General features: G+C 63.1%; 1 protein-coding gene across 1 annotated transcript; it reads left to right on the top strand.

Annotated features, from left to right (window-relative positions):
• Positions 1–4329: 4329 nt before the first annotated feature.
• Positions 4330–8843, top strand: LOC311512574 (urokinase plasminogen activator surface receptor-like). The gene is made up of 7 exons (XM_084613846.1): positions 4330–4445; positions 5747–5857; positions 6235–6381; positions 6485–6634; positions 7343–7480; positions 7766–7912; positions 8256–8843. Exons 1-7 carry the CDS (start codon positions 4397–4399, stop codon positions 8513–8515), a joined length of 1002 nt encoding a protein of 333 aa, XP_084469972.1. The 5' UTR covers positions 4330–4396; the 3' UTR covers positions 8516–8843.
• Positions 8844–14362: the final 5519 nt, after the last annotated feature.

A 14362-nucleotide genomic window follows, 5' to 3' on the forward strand; every position in this document is an offset into this window, starting at 1 on the left:
CGCGTCCGCTGCCTTCGACTGACAGAGCCTGGGATGGGGCGAGGGAGGGTCCGTCCCTACCACCCCCCTCCTCGGAGACATTCCCCCCCATCCCCCCTTTCCTCTGCCCTGCGGTCCCCCTTGGGCCCCCCCCAGCTCCACTGATGCTAGCAAGGGGTCCCCGGCCCTGGGCCGAGCCCCCTGCGCTTTCGGACTCTGCCCCTAGTAGGGGCCATGGCAGCTCAGCGACTAGATTAGTGGCCCTGGCTGAGTTTCGGGGGTTGGGTGGTTTGGGGGTTCCCATGAGACCCTGGACGGACACACCCACACCCACACCCAGGCTGGCTGGTTGCTTCAGCCCTCTCCTCGCCTCCTTTGGCAAGAGTCGGCCCCCACAAGCGGCCTTGTGGGAGGGATGGCTGAAGGGTTCCTGGAAAGGCAGAAGTGGGGGCTGATGAGCGAACCCAGGAGTCCTGGCCCCCAGCCAATCCCCGCTTTGACTCACTAGACCCCACTCCCCTCCCAGAGCTGGGGAGAGAACCCAGGAGTCCTGCCCCCCCAGCCCCCACACACCCTCACTGGATCCCTATAGCTGGGCACATGGAGCCGGGATGTGAGTCGTCGGGGCTGGCCCGGGGCCAGGAGGGTTCCGGGGAGAGGCCGGGAGAAACCACCCCCACCCCAGCCTGCCATGGGGCACGGCCATGGCTCGTCACCTGTGCCCCTCCGTGCACCCCACCAGGCGGGGCCTGACCCTGCCGGCTGGCAGGCTGCGGGGCGGGGGGAGCTGGGGGCACGCTATGGGGGGCTGCTCAGGGGATGGGAGAGGGCCATAGCAACTGTCTGAGACTGTGGGGGGGCAGCAGGCACAGAGCCTGTGGGGAGAGGGCTCCTGGGGGGCTGGCACTGCTAGGCAGAGACTCAGTGGGGCAGGGATATTAGGGGGCCCAGGAGGGAAGATGCTGGGGGACAGTGGAAGGAGCCCCCGTGGAAGCCAAAAAAGGACCCTGACCCTGTCCCTGGGACACCACCTGGATGGGGGGGGCTGGGTTCCCAGGGCGGGGCAGCACGTGTGCAATGCCACAGTGGGGGGTGAGGGGGGGCAGATGGCACGTCAGGAATTCCCGGTGACTCAGTCTGACCTGGGTTTCGGGGAGGGGAGGGGCCTCTTGCAAGTGAGACATCAGCCCTGTGGGAGGAGAACCCAGGAGTCCTGACTCCCAGCCCCACCCCCACTCTACCCATTAGACCCCCCCTCCCCTCCCAGAGCTGGGTTAGGTCTCAGGAGTCCTGGCTGCCAGCCCCCTGCTCTAACCACTAGGCCCCACTCCCCTTCCAGGGCCAGAGAGAAAACCCAGGAGTCCTGACTCCTAGCCCCACCCCCACTCTAAAGACCCCCCTCCCCTCCCAGAGCTGGGATTGACCCCAGAAGTCCTGGCTCCCAGCCCCCCTGCTCTAACCACTAGACCCCACTCCACTCCCCTCCCCTCCCCTGGCCAGGGATAGAACCCAGGCATCCTGGTTCCCAGCCCGCCCCTGCTCTAGCCACTAGACTCCACTTCTCTCCCAGAATAGATGCGTTATGAGGTCACTGGCTGACCCATCGCTTACCTCAACCCATCCTGGGCGCTTCCTTCTCCTTTCCTATTAGACCCACGTCATGGTGAGGCACACGGGCCTTGTGCCCTAGGGTGTGGGATGGGGCAGGACAGTTGGGGGCAGTTCTCCCCTCCCCTTTGCTTCCCAAATCTGGTCCTGGCTCCCCGGGGGCCTGTGTGGCAACTGGGGGGCTGATGGGACTCGCTTCTGGGCAGGGCCCCAGACTGGGCCTGCAGGACATCTGGATCCTTGTCCCAGCTCTGCCACAAACTCCCCCTGTGACCGGGAGCAAAGGGCAGTATGCCCCTGCCTCAGTTTCTCCAGCTGTACAATGTGGTGTCTGTTTAGGCTGGGAGCTCCTGGGTGTGGGGTCCGCTTTCACCATGTGTCCCGGCAGCACCTGTAAGGATGGGACCCCAATTTCAGTGTGTGTGGGGGGTCTGTGCAGCACCCGGCACAACAGGGTCCGATCTCGGGCGGGGATCTGTGCTGGGGTTTATCCATCCCAGCCACATCCCTCCCAGCTTTCTCTGCACCAACCCTCCCACCAACCTGTCTAGCCCGTGGGTGGCACCGAAGCGTTGACCCCCATTGAACTCAAAGGCCCAAGCAACATGGTGGAGAAAAGCCCTCGGGGTTAAAGGCTCATCAGCCCTCAGCTCTGCTGGGCAGGAGGCCGGGGAGCAGCTCCCCCCACATGTTCCCCCGGCCAGAGGACTGGTCCCCAGTGAGCCAGGACCATGGGGCAGGGCAATGGGGCAGCCAGGCCAGAGGCTAAAGTCCCGCCCTTGGCTGGTCATTAAACCCCCAGCCACACTGGGCAAGTGACAAGCAACCAACCACCCCTGGAGAGGGTCCCGGTGGGGAGGCAGAGGGGTGGGAAGCAGGGCTGTGTCTGGGGGGCAGGGGGCAAGTGGAATTGGGATGGGCAGCTGTGGGGGGATGGGAAGGGGTGCTGGGGATTGGGCAGTGGGGCTGGTGGGAGTGGGCAAGGGGCTGTGGGGGAGGGGAAGTGGGGCTGGGGGCTTGGAAGTTGTGGGGGGATGGGAAGGGGTGAAATCGGGGGGGTTGGGGGGCAGGACCGGGGCTAGTTTTGTCCAGCTCAGGAGCGGGAAGTGGTTTGTGGGTTTTTTGTCTAATTCCTGTTCCCGGGTTCTGCTGAACATGAACCGATTTTTTGCTTGATAAAACAAGTTGGTTGGGGGGGGGGGCACGGGGGCCTTTGTGTGTGCGACAACCAGGATGTGTGTGTGTGATCTTGACAATCTCTCGCTCCGCCCCAGCGGGCAGGGGGGCATCTGGGCCCGGCGCTGCATTTCTTCCATCCATGTTCCGCTCCAATCAGCTCCATTTCGCAAGCGAGCCGGGGATTTCTGTAACCGGGGGGCATGTGTCACACACACGCCACAACCACACGGACACACACGGACACACACATTCCAAGGCCAGAAGGTATCTTGTGACCTTCCAGCCTGACCTGATACAACAGGCCAGAGAAAGTCTCCACTCTGCTCCCAGAGCTGGGGAGAGAACCCAGGCGTCCTGGCTCCCCGGCTCCTCCCCCACAACCACTACACCCCACTTCCCTCGCAGAGCTGGGGAGAGAACCCAGGCGTCCTGGCTCCCTGGCTCCCCACCACCACCACTAGACCCCACTTCCCTCGCAGAGCTGGGGAGAGAACCCAGGCGTCCTGGCTCCCTGGCTCCCCCCCCCAACCGCTAGACCCCACTTCCCTCGCAGAGCTGGGGAGAGAACCCAGGTGTCCTGGCTCCCCCCCCCAACCACTAGACCCCATTTCCCTCACAGAGCTGGGGAGAGAACCCAGGCATCCTGGCTCCCCGGCTCCCCCCCCCCCAACCGCTAGACCCCACTTCCCTCGCAGAGCTGGGGAGAGAACCCAGGCGTCCTGGCTCCCCCCCCCAACCACTAGACCCCACTTCCCTTGCAGAGCTGGGGTGAGAACCCAGGCGTCCTGGCACCCAGTCCCCTCATTCTAACCACTCCTATTCTGGTGCTGTAACAGGGCATCACCCCAGGATTCTGCACCCCATAAAAGTCCGTGGGGCGCCCCAGCTGGGCCAGAGCCATGTTCTGGGGGGGGACAAACACCCTCCTTCCATGGCGGCCTGGCCCCAGGGGCGGGAGCAGGGCTGGAAAGCCGCGGCCCTCTGGCTCCTCGCGGGCCCTCAGAAAGCCCCAGTAGAAGAGCTGTTATCCTCCACTGGCATTAGCCACAAGGGGGCGACATGATGCAGGGTCACCGCCCCACACAGGACCATCCACCCCCTCCCCCAAACCCTGTGGCAGCCCCCACAGGGTAACCCCCAGCTGTCCCTCCCCAGGCAGACCCCCCCAGCTGTTCCCCCCCAAACCCATTTCCTGCCGATGCTCTAACCACCCCGCCTCCCTCTGGGAGCCCCCCAAGGGAACAACCCAACCAGACCCCCCGCCCCAGGGGGACCCCCCCAGGACCCCCTGCTGTTTCTCCCCCAGATACCGCCTACCCATCTCCCCTAAGAGCCCCCACGAGGTAACCCCCCAGCCCCTCCCAGTGGGGACCCCCAGCACCCCCGATGTTTATCCCCCAGATTACCCCCCCCCCCGGCTCTAGCCCACCTCCCCGAAGAGCCCCCGCCCCACTCCTGAGCTCCCGGGTCCAGCCCCGCAGCCGGGGGGGGGGGAAGGGGTGTGTCCCAGGCGCGGACGAGGTGGGGGGGGGAGGTTCTTAAGGCGGCCCCGGCGCGGGACGGCAGCACACAGTAGCCAGAGGCAGGACGGGGCGCCGGCGCCGGGGTCGCAGGTTCGAGCCCCGAAGCCATGGAGTCTGTGTGGGGCTGCATCCTGCTGGGGGCGCTGCTGAGCCAAGGTACTGGAACCCGGACGCCTGGGTTCTCTCCCTGGCTCTGGGAGGGACGTGGGGTCTAGTGGTTAGAGCGGGGGGAGGGGTGCTCGGATGCCTGGGTTCTCTCCCTGGCTCTGGGAGGGACGTGGGGTCTAGTGGTTAGAGCGGGGGGGGGGTGCTCGGATGCCTGGGTTCTCTCCCTGGCTCTGGGAGGGCCGTGGGGTCTAGTGGTTAGATCTGGGGGGCTGGGAGCCAGGACTCCTGGGTTCTCTCCCCGGCTCTGGGAGGGCCGTGGGGTCTAGTGGTTAGAGCGGGGGGAGGGGTGCTCGGATGCCTGGGTTCTCTCCCTGGCTCTGGGAGGGCCGTGGGGTCTAGTGGTTAGATCTGGGGGGCTGGGAGCCAGGACTCCTGGGTTCTCTCCCTGGCTCTGGGAGGGACGTGGGGTCTAGTGGTTAGATCTGGGGGGCTGGGAGCCAGGACTCCTGGGTTCTCTCCCCGGCTCTGGGAGGGCCGTGGGGTCTAGTGGTTAGAGCGGCGGGGGGGGAGGGGTGCTCGGACGCCTGGGTTCTCTCCCCAGCTCCGAGGTGCAGCTGTGGCTGCAGGATTTGCCCCAGCAGTGGGGCGGCAGGGCAGGATGCGAGCTGGCGGCCAGGTGGGCGCGGACGCGGGGAGCCGCTCGGTGGTTTTGTCCCGGCTCTTAGCCCTGAGTCAGATCCTGAAGGGGGAGGGAGAAGAGAACCCAGTGGGGGAGGGGCAGGACACTTCCCTGGCCAGGTGGGGGCTCGGCAGGGGGGCTGAGCCCCGCCCTAGGAGAGGGCTGTGAGCTGGGGGGGTCCCCTCCCCCGAGGAAGGGCCAGGAGTCCCCTGGGGGAGCAGATCCTCACCAGAGTTCAGGGTCCCCTCTCAGGGGGAGGAAGAGGTGAACTCAATCCGCTCATTTCCCCTTAGCTCTGATTCACCATCAGCTGGGGACTGGATGTGGTTAGATCTGGGAGCCCGGACTCCTGGGTTCTCTCCCTGGCTCTGGGGGGGAGTGCAGTCTAGTGGTTAGATCTGGGGGGCTGGGAGCCCGGACTCCTGGGTTCTCTCCCTCCCTCTGGGAGGGGAGTGCGGTCTAGTGGTTAGATCTGGAAGCCCGGACTCCTGGGTTCTCTCCCTGGCTCTGGGGGGGGAGTGCAGTCTAGTGGTTAGATCTGGGGGGCTGGGAGCCAGGACTCCTGGGTTCTCTCCCTGGCTCGGGGGGGGGGGAGTGCAGTCTAGTGGTTAGATCTGGGGGGCTGGGACTTCTGGGTTCTGTTCCAATTCCTCCACGTCTCTCCGCCCAGCGGCTGCCCTGCGATGTTATTCTTGTGATGGGGACCGGAGCTGCCAGGAGATGGAGGACTGTGGGGAGCAGCAGGGACAGTGTCGCACAACTGCCCTCACCATGATCTCCCGTGAGTGCCCCCCAGTGACCAGCTAACCCCCAGCTAGCCCAGCCCTGGGCTCCCCTGACCCAGCCCTGCTGGTGCCCCTCACTCCCGACCCACAGCCCCCTCCCAGCCCAGCCCTGGGCTCCCCTGACCCAGCCCTGCTGGTGCCCCTCACTCCCAACCCGCAGCCCTCTCCCAGCCCAGCCCCGGGCTCCCCTGACCCAGCCCTGCTGGTGCCCCTCACTCCCGACCCGCAGCCCCCTCCCAGCCCAGCCCTGGGCTCCCCTGACCCAGCCCTGCTGGTGCCCCTCACTCCCGACCCACAGCCCCCGGCTAGCCCAGCCCCGGGCTCCCCCGAGCCAGCCCTGCCAATGGCTCTGACTCTCTCCTCCACCCCCCAGGCTCCGGGGTCTCCGATCGGATCCAGAAGGGCTGCGACGTGCAGGGGAAACCCAACAACTCCATCTCCTTCGTCTCCCACGGGCAGATTGTGATGCTGGCGGAAGAGCACTGCGCTACCGACCTCTGCAACCAGGGGGTGCCCAAGGGTCAGTCCATGGAGCCGGCGGGGTCCTTCCCCCTCCAGTCTGTTCGCCCTCCCCCGGGGGGTCCCGTTGTCCCCTGCTCACCCCGCCTCTCTCCCCCCCACAGCCCTGAGCTCCTTCCCCTCCAACGCCAGCCTGGATTGCCTCTCCTGCTCCTCCTCCGACCACTCCTGCTCCAGCCCCTCCTTGATGCGGATCCGGTGCCTGGACCCCCGGCAGCAGTGCGTGGACATCGCAGCCATCTCCACGCCCGATGGTGAGCAGGGACCCGTCCCGAGACCCCCTCCCCGCCCCACATAGGGGGCCCAGGCCCCAGCACCTGATGGGCCTCTGCCTCTTTGCTGGAGACCCCCTGAGCCAGCTAGTCCCCCGAGCCTGGGGCCGGATGGGGGCCAGCGCCCCCTAGAGGGGACAGGCCCCACGTCCCATTCCTGGCCCCCCTAAGCCAGCCAGTCCCCAGCCTGGGGGCAGATGGGGGCCAGCGCCCCCTAGAGGGGACAGGCCCCACGTCCCATTCCTGGCCCCCCTAAGCCAGCCAGTCCCCAGCCTGGGGGCAGATGGGGGCCAGCGCCCCCTAGAGGGGACAGGCCCCACGTCCCATTCCTGGCCCCCCTAAGCCAGCCAGTCCCCAGCCTGGGGGCAGATGGGGGCCAGCGCCCCCTAGAGGGGACAGGCCCCACGTCCCATTCCTGGCCCCCCTAAGCCAGCCAGTCCCCAGCCTGGGGGCAGATGGGGGCCAGCGCCCCCTAGAGGGGACAGGCCCCACATCCCATTCCTGGCCCCCCTAAGCCAGCCAGTCCCCAGCCTGGGGGCAGATGGGGGCTAGCGCCCCCTAGAGGGGACAGGCCCCACGTCCCATTCCTGGCCCCCCTAAGCCAGCCAGTCCCCAGCCTGGGCCCGGATGGGAGCCAGCGCCCCCTAGAGGGGACAGGCCCCACGTCACCCCTGCTCTCTCTGTCCCCAGAGTTTCCCCAGGACGAGCGGCGCATCAAAGGCTGCGGGCAGATCTCTCGGTGCCAGGAGCCCCTGGGCTTCCACAACCAGGACAGCTTCTACCTGCTGCAATGCTGCAACTCCAGCCTGTGCAATAATGACGCCCACGGTAACCAGGGGGCTGCGGGTCGGGAGTGAGGGGCACCGGCAGAGCTGGGGGAGGGAGCCCAGGGCTGGGCTGCAGGGGGCTGCGGGTCGGGAGTGAGGGGCACCGGCAGAGCTGGGGGAGGGAGCCCAGGGCTGGGCTGCAGGGGGCTGCGGGTCGGGAGTGAGGGGCACCGGCAGAGCTGGGGGAGGGAGCCCAGGGCTGGGCTGGCAGGGGGCTGCGGGTCAGGAGTGAGGGGCACCAGCTGGTTTTCGGGCTGCCCAGTGATCCATTCTGACCCGGGTTCAGATTACCAGGAATCCCCCCTGCCCCTGAACGGAGTCACCTGCTTTGCCTGCGAAGGGAACTCCAGCCATGGCTGCACCCCAGAAAACATCACCCGGTTGCAGTGCCAGGGGCCCATGACCCACTGCATGGAGGCTGTGGGGAGCCATGGTGAGTAGCTGCAGAGCCAGCTGGGGGCGCCGTGCTGCGGGGGGTGGGGCAGGGGCCATGGTTCTGTGGGGGGAGAGGAGTGCAGGGGAGGGGCCACCAGGCTCGGGGGAGGGTGGGGGACTCAGCGGGGGGCAGGGGCTGGGGGCTCGTCAGGGGCACTATGTGGTGGGGGGACAGTGGGCACCAGGCTGGGAGAGGGGCTCAGCCGGGGACGCCAGGCCATGGGAGGGCTGGGGGGCTCAGCAGGGGCACAGGGCAGGGGGCATCTCGCTCCAGGGGGTCTGGGTGGGGGCTTGGGGGCCGGCTCCGGGCTCCATCTCACTCTCCTGCCCTCCCTCCCCAGCGCTGAGGGGGCCGGGCGCCATGCTGAAGGGCTGCGCCACCCCGGCCTGGTGCGATGCCCCCTACACCTCCATCTACAAGCGCCTGGCCGGGGTGCAGGCCCGCTGCTGCCGGGGCAACTTCTGCAACAGCCGGATCCAGGCGGGCGCCCTCCCCCCGGCCAGGAGGAGCCGGGCCGGCCGCAGGCTTGGGGCCCAGCCAGCCCTGCTCTACGGCGCTGCCCTCCTGGCCCTGCTCGTCCTGCTGCCCCGCAGCTCCTGATGCCCCGCGGGGAGACCGAGAGCGGGGCAGCTGGGAGCCAGGACTCCTGGGTCCTCTCCCCAGCTCGGGGAGGGGAGGGGGGATCTCGTGGTTCGAGCAGGGCGGGCTGGCAGTCCAATGAATCTGTTCTCCCCACACACACGCTGTGTGAGCCACCCCTGTTCCCCTGGGATACCTCCATGGATTTGAAGGTTCATAATTTATTTTCCCATTAGGCTAAGGCCTGTCCGACTCAGTCCATCCGCTGGGGTCCCTCCCCAGCCCCTCACCCCTCTGCTGGCAGCTGACAGGCTGTGACCCTGTTTTATTATTATGATGATGGTTATTTTATTCTAATTTATGGTGCTTTTGTTATTTCATTAATAAACTTTATTTTATTGTAATTCCTGCCCTGCCCAGCAGGGGGAGCTGCCTGCAGTTCCTGTGTGGGGGCGGGTCTGTGTTGGGGGAGGCGGGTAGGGAAAGGGAGGTTGGCTCCAGGAGCAGAGTGGGGGAGGCCCCATGGGGTGATTTGGGGGGCGCCTGGATTCCCCTGGGCTACAGGGAAGCGAGAACATGGGGGCCTGTGTGTTTGTGTGACCCCCCCCCACCACCTCACAATCACACCTGCACAGTCGTCCCCCCCACACACACACACCCACACACACCATGGGACCTGTTGTGGCTGCCTTGTTTTGCATGTTTGTGGCACTGGATATTTGAGTGCATTGTGTTGGCAGCTTACGTGATGTTTTTGGTGTGTTTGTGGCTTTGTTGGACTACGTTCTGTTGTGAGTGTGGCTTTGGGGGGCGGCTAGAAGTGTTTGTTAGAGGTTGTGAGTGTGGATGGCTAGTGCCTGGGGCGCTGTGTGTTGGCGATTGTGGCGTGTTTCTCTGTGGGTTTGGGTGTAACTGTGGCTGGGCGGGGGTGGCATTTACGAGTTGTGTTTGCTTCTCTGGTTGTTTTTGTTGTATATTTTTGCCGGGACAGGTACGACTGTGTGCGTGATGCTCTTCCCAGGGAATTGGGGGGTGTGGCTTTGTGTGTGGCTGCTGAGGCGGGGGGGGTGTGGTTGTACATTCAGACATCTGTGTCGTGCTGTAGGTCCGCTGGCCACGCAGGCTGGGAGTGGGGGGAGTTTGGACGGTGTCTGTCCCCCTGCCACCACCCTGCTGGGGGTGAGCCCTGCTCTGAGTCCCAGACCTGCCCCCCAGAGCTGGGGACAGAACCCAGGAGTCCTGGCTCCCGGCCCCCACCTGCTCTAACCACTAGACTCCACTCCCCTCCCAGAGCCAGCCTGGGCCCCATCCCCCTCCTCTGAGTCCCTGTCCCCCGAAACCAACCACTCCCCTGATTTCCCTTCCCTCCCCTCAGCCCTCCTCTAACACCAGGCCCATTTCCTGCTCCGCCCCCAAGTCCCTGTGACCCTCACCCCACACTGCCCCCAATCCCCCGACAAGCTCATCCTGCCCCAACCTTCCCCCCGATGCCCCACCCCGTCACTGCCTTGCCTTGACTGCTTTGTATAAACAGCCCCCGTGGTGCCCCACCCCAGACATGGCTGCATACGTGGGGTCGATCTCCGGGCTGCATGGTGGCTCTTTGTTTGTGTCAGTGTTTTTGAACCTGACAGTTACACACATGGGGCCAGAAAGCAGCCGTACGGGACCCCGGGGCTTTGCCAAGACCCAGGGGCTGTTGAAACACCCCCGGGGACGGGGTGGTTCCGGCTCCCTGCTTGCATCAGCCCTGTTTGGGAAAGGTGCCGTGAAGCAACCAGCCTCTGTCAGCCCAGCAATAAACAACAACCCAGGGCGCTGGGGGGGGGCGCGTGGCTTTATATGGACTGGGGGGCGGGGCAGCTCGGACACAGCCACCTCCACCGAAGGCCTTACACTCTACAAGGATCGTTCCGCCCATTTGACAGATGGCAAAACTGAGCCCTGCAGCAGGGCCGTGACGGGCTCCGAGGCCTGCGGGCAGCCCGCAGCGGAGCTGGGGTGAGCACCCGGGTGTCCTGCAGCCCAGCTTGCCTCGCGAAAACCACCTCCTGTCACAAGCTTTCGGTCTGCCTGCCTCGCGAAACCCACATCCTGTTACATGGCGTCTGATCTCCTCTGACCTGCTGTGACAAAGTGGGACTGTTCTTAATGTTTCCTCTGAATAGTGGGGGGGGGCTCAGTTTCCCCTGGGCAGTTCTTAAGTATCTAGGGGGTGGGGTAAGGGTGTATGATCATTGCAGAGCCCTAGAGGGCAGGTGTGTGCAGGGGTCTGGACACAGAGAATGGCCGACACCCTGTTTCCTGGCCACTGATGGCCTGGGCCCTTCCCCCCTGCAAGGTGAGAGCTAAAGGGTTGGAGAACAAAGGGATCCAGTGACCTCCTGGCCCAGGAAAGGGACAAAGCCCGGGGGGGGGGGGGGGGGGGGCTGGAGGGAGTTTCAGTTTGGGGCTGTCTGGGACATGGAGTGAAGGGCAGACGTGGTTGTCTGGCTCACTGCCCCCAAAATGGACCCAGCTGAGGGGTCCTGTTCTCTGCACCTGCAAGCTCTGTGTTAGACCATGTCCCTGTCATCTAATAAACCTTCTGTTTTACTGGCTGGCTGAGAGTCCCGTCTGACTGCGGAGTTGGGGGGCAGGACCCTCTGGCCCCCCCAGGACCCCGCCTGAGCGGACTCGCTGTGGGAAGCGCACAGAGGGGCAGAGGAGGCTGAATGCTCCGAGGTCAGACCCAGGAAGGTGGAGCCGGGTGAGCTGTGTGTCCTGCAGACAGGCTGCTCACAGAAAGGCGACTGCCCCAGAGTCCTGCCTGGCTTCATGGGGAGCAGGTCCAGAGCATTGCCCAGGGACTCCATGACACCTGCCCCAACCTGGTCCCTGCAGGAGCCAGAGCAGGGCTGTGAGACGCAGCCCTGCGGGAGTTAAAACTGCCCAGATGGAGAATCTCATCCCCACGGTTCATTCCCTGCCCTGGTTAACACCGACGCTTATTCCCAGGGTGAATTTATCCAGCTTCAGCCCCCAGCTGCTGGCTCACGTCCCCGCTTCCTCTGCTCAACTGACCGGCCCTGAGCCAATCTGCTCCCTGCATTGGGACGGAGAGACGGGGAGCCCGGAGTCTGCTCTGGGCTCAGCACAATAGCTAGAGCTCCTGGGGTCGCTCGCTCTGCAGATTTCGAACCCTCAAATCGTCCTCGGGGCTCTGCTCTGACCAGTGTTTTCCCTGGGAATTGAAATGGGGGGGGGGGCGCCGAAGGCTGAGACCGTGAGGACGAAGGGGGGCTGTATGGGACCATCACAAAAACTGAAAAATGTTTCACGATGATTTTATTAAATACAACTCAGGTTTTAAAATCATCACAAAAATAAACGTGCTCATCTCTAAGGGGTCGCAGGGACTCCTCGTTATTCTCACAAAAATTAAAGTTGGCTAAATTAAATGTGGTGCCCAGAACTGGACACAACCCTCCAGTTGAGGCCTAATCAGGGTAGAGCAGCGCGGAAGAATGACTGCTCGTGTCTTGCTTTCAACGCACCTGCGAATCCAGCCCAGAAGGACGTTCGCTTTTTTTTGCAACAGTGTTACCCTGTTGACTCGTATTTAGCTTGTGGTCCACTCTGACCCCCGGATCCCTTTCCGCAGGACTCCTTCCTGAGCCGCCATTTCCCATTCTGTGTGTGCGCAGCTGATTGTTCCTTCCTCAGTGGCGGACTTTGCATTTGTCCTCATTGAATTTCATCCTATTTACATCAGACCAAGTCTCCAGTTTGTCCAGCTCATTTTGGATTTTCATCCTCTTCTCCAAAGCACTTGCAACCTCCCAGCTGGGTATCGTCCGCAGACTCTATAAGCGTGCTCTCGCTGCCATGGTCGAAACCACTGATGAAGATATTGACAGAACCAGACCCAGAACTGATCCCTGCGGGACCCCACTCGGCATGTCCTTCCCGCATGACGGAGACTTGCTGCACTCGGGGGGGGGGGTGTTTTTTCACACCCCTCAGCGAGGAAGTTGCAGGGCTGTAAAGTGCCGATGTAGACGAGCCCTCTATTTGCCCGATTCCTGTCTCTGGAATGTCTCCCGTCTTCCACGACTGTCCCAAGATCATCACGCCCGGCTCAGCTGTCTCCTCAGTCAGCTCCCTGAGCGTTCTCAGACGTGTTTCATCAGGCCCTGGGGATTTGAGGACATCGAACTCGTCTAAGTCATTTTTAACTTGTTCTTTCCCGATTTTAGCCTCTGATCCTACCTCATTCTCACTGGCAGTCGCTATGTGAGACGTCCACTCGCCACCAACCTTCTGGGTGAAAATCGAAACAAAGACGTCATGAAGCAGCTCTGCCATTTTCTGTTTTTGTCTTTCCCCCCTCATTGAGTAACGGCCCTGCTCTGTCATTGGTCTTCCTCTTGCTTTGAATGTATTTGCAGAATGTTTTCTTCTTTCCTTTTATGTCCCTAGCAAGTTTGATCTCGTTTTGGGCCTTGGCCTTTCTAATTTTGTCCCTACAGACTTGTGTTATTTGTTCATATTCATCCTTTGTCATTGGACCGAGTTTCCACTTTTTGTAGGACTCTTTATTGAGTTTCAGACCATTGAAGGTCTCCTGGTTACGCCAGGGTGGTCTCTGGCCAGGTTTCCAATCTTTCCTCCACAGTGGGATAGTTTGATCTTGTGATAATGTCTCTGAAAAACTGCCAACTGTCTTCAATGGTTTTTCCCCTTAGACTTGCTTCCCATGGGATCGGACCTACCAGCTCCCCGAGTTTGCTAACGTCCAGGGGTGAAAGTATGTCTTGGGGCTTACCAGTACGGGGCTGGGCTGGGGCCGGCTCTGGCCTGCAGAAGGGGCGGGGCCTCAGGTGGAAGGGGCGGGGCTGGGGGAGGTCAGAGCCAGCCCCGGCCTACCCTTTATCGGCAAGTGCCGCCTTCCCCCTCCCCGGGGTAACAGTGGCAGCCGGGGCCTCTGGCATCAATTTAAAGGGCCGGGGGCTCCAGCCGCTGCTGGGAGCCGCAGGCCCTTTAAATTGCTCCGGGGGAAGCCGATCCACCCCGGTAAGGTGCACCGGCTTTTGCTGGTATGCCGTACCGGGGCGTACCAGCTTACTTTCACCTCTGCTAACGTCTGCCTTCTTGAATCGCCCTTTGACTGCATCACCATATTGTGCACGACTCCCGCGGGTGCTGCTGATATGGGCCTGACGGACCCGCTCCATCCAGGAGGTGGTGACCGCGAACCCGGAGGCAGCCTGGGCAGAGAGAGGGACAGATTTAAACAGGACACTCGGACCACGGCTTGCAAATCCCCCTCTTTAGAAGAGACACACCTGGCACGAACCCAGGCTCTTTGTGTAAGGCTGGGAGAGAAGCGCAGGGATCACCCTTCTCACGGCAGGGCTCCTCGCAGGATCGCATTTGAGAGTCCTCTCTGAATTTATGCAGGTCAAAATCTCATCTTCTGTATCCCCTTCCCTAACTCCCAAACCCAGCCCTAACCCTAAGGAGAAACTCTGACCCAAACCTGAGCACTTCTCTTAACCTTAACATTTAATGTGTACCTTAAACCTATCATCTTAACTCTACCCCTCAAGTGAACTGTAACCCTAAATGTAAATTCGAACCCTGACCTCAAATATTAGCCCTAACCCTACATTTTATCCTGACTGACCCCTCCCCGAGTGACTGTGCGCCCCAGAACCGGACCCAGGGCCCGGCAGCGTCACCCCCAGGTCAGCTCCAGAGGGAGAAGCCCCTCCCTGCTCCACCTGGAGACTCTCATTTAGCCAGCCCAGGACGGCGTTAGCCCGTCTGGCCGTAGCGTCACACAGGGGGGCCCGGTTTGGATGATTCTCCCCCAACGCCCCGAAT

Source organism: Lepidochelys olivacea (genome assembly GCF_965140295.1).
Source record: "Lepidochelys olivacea isolate rLepOli2 genome assembly, chromosome: 24".
Classification (NCBI taxonomy): Eukaryota; Metazoa; Chordata; order Testudines; family Cheloniidae; genus Lepidochelys; species Lepidochelys olivacea.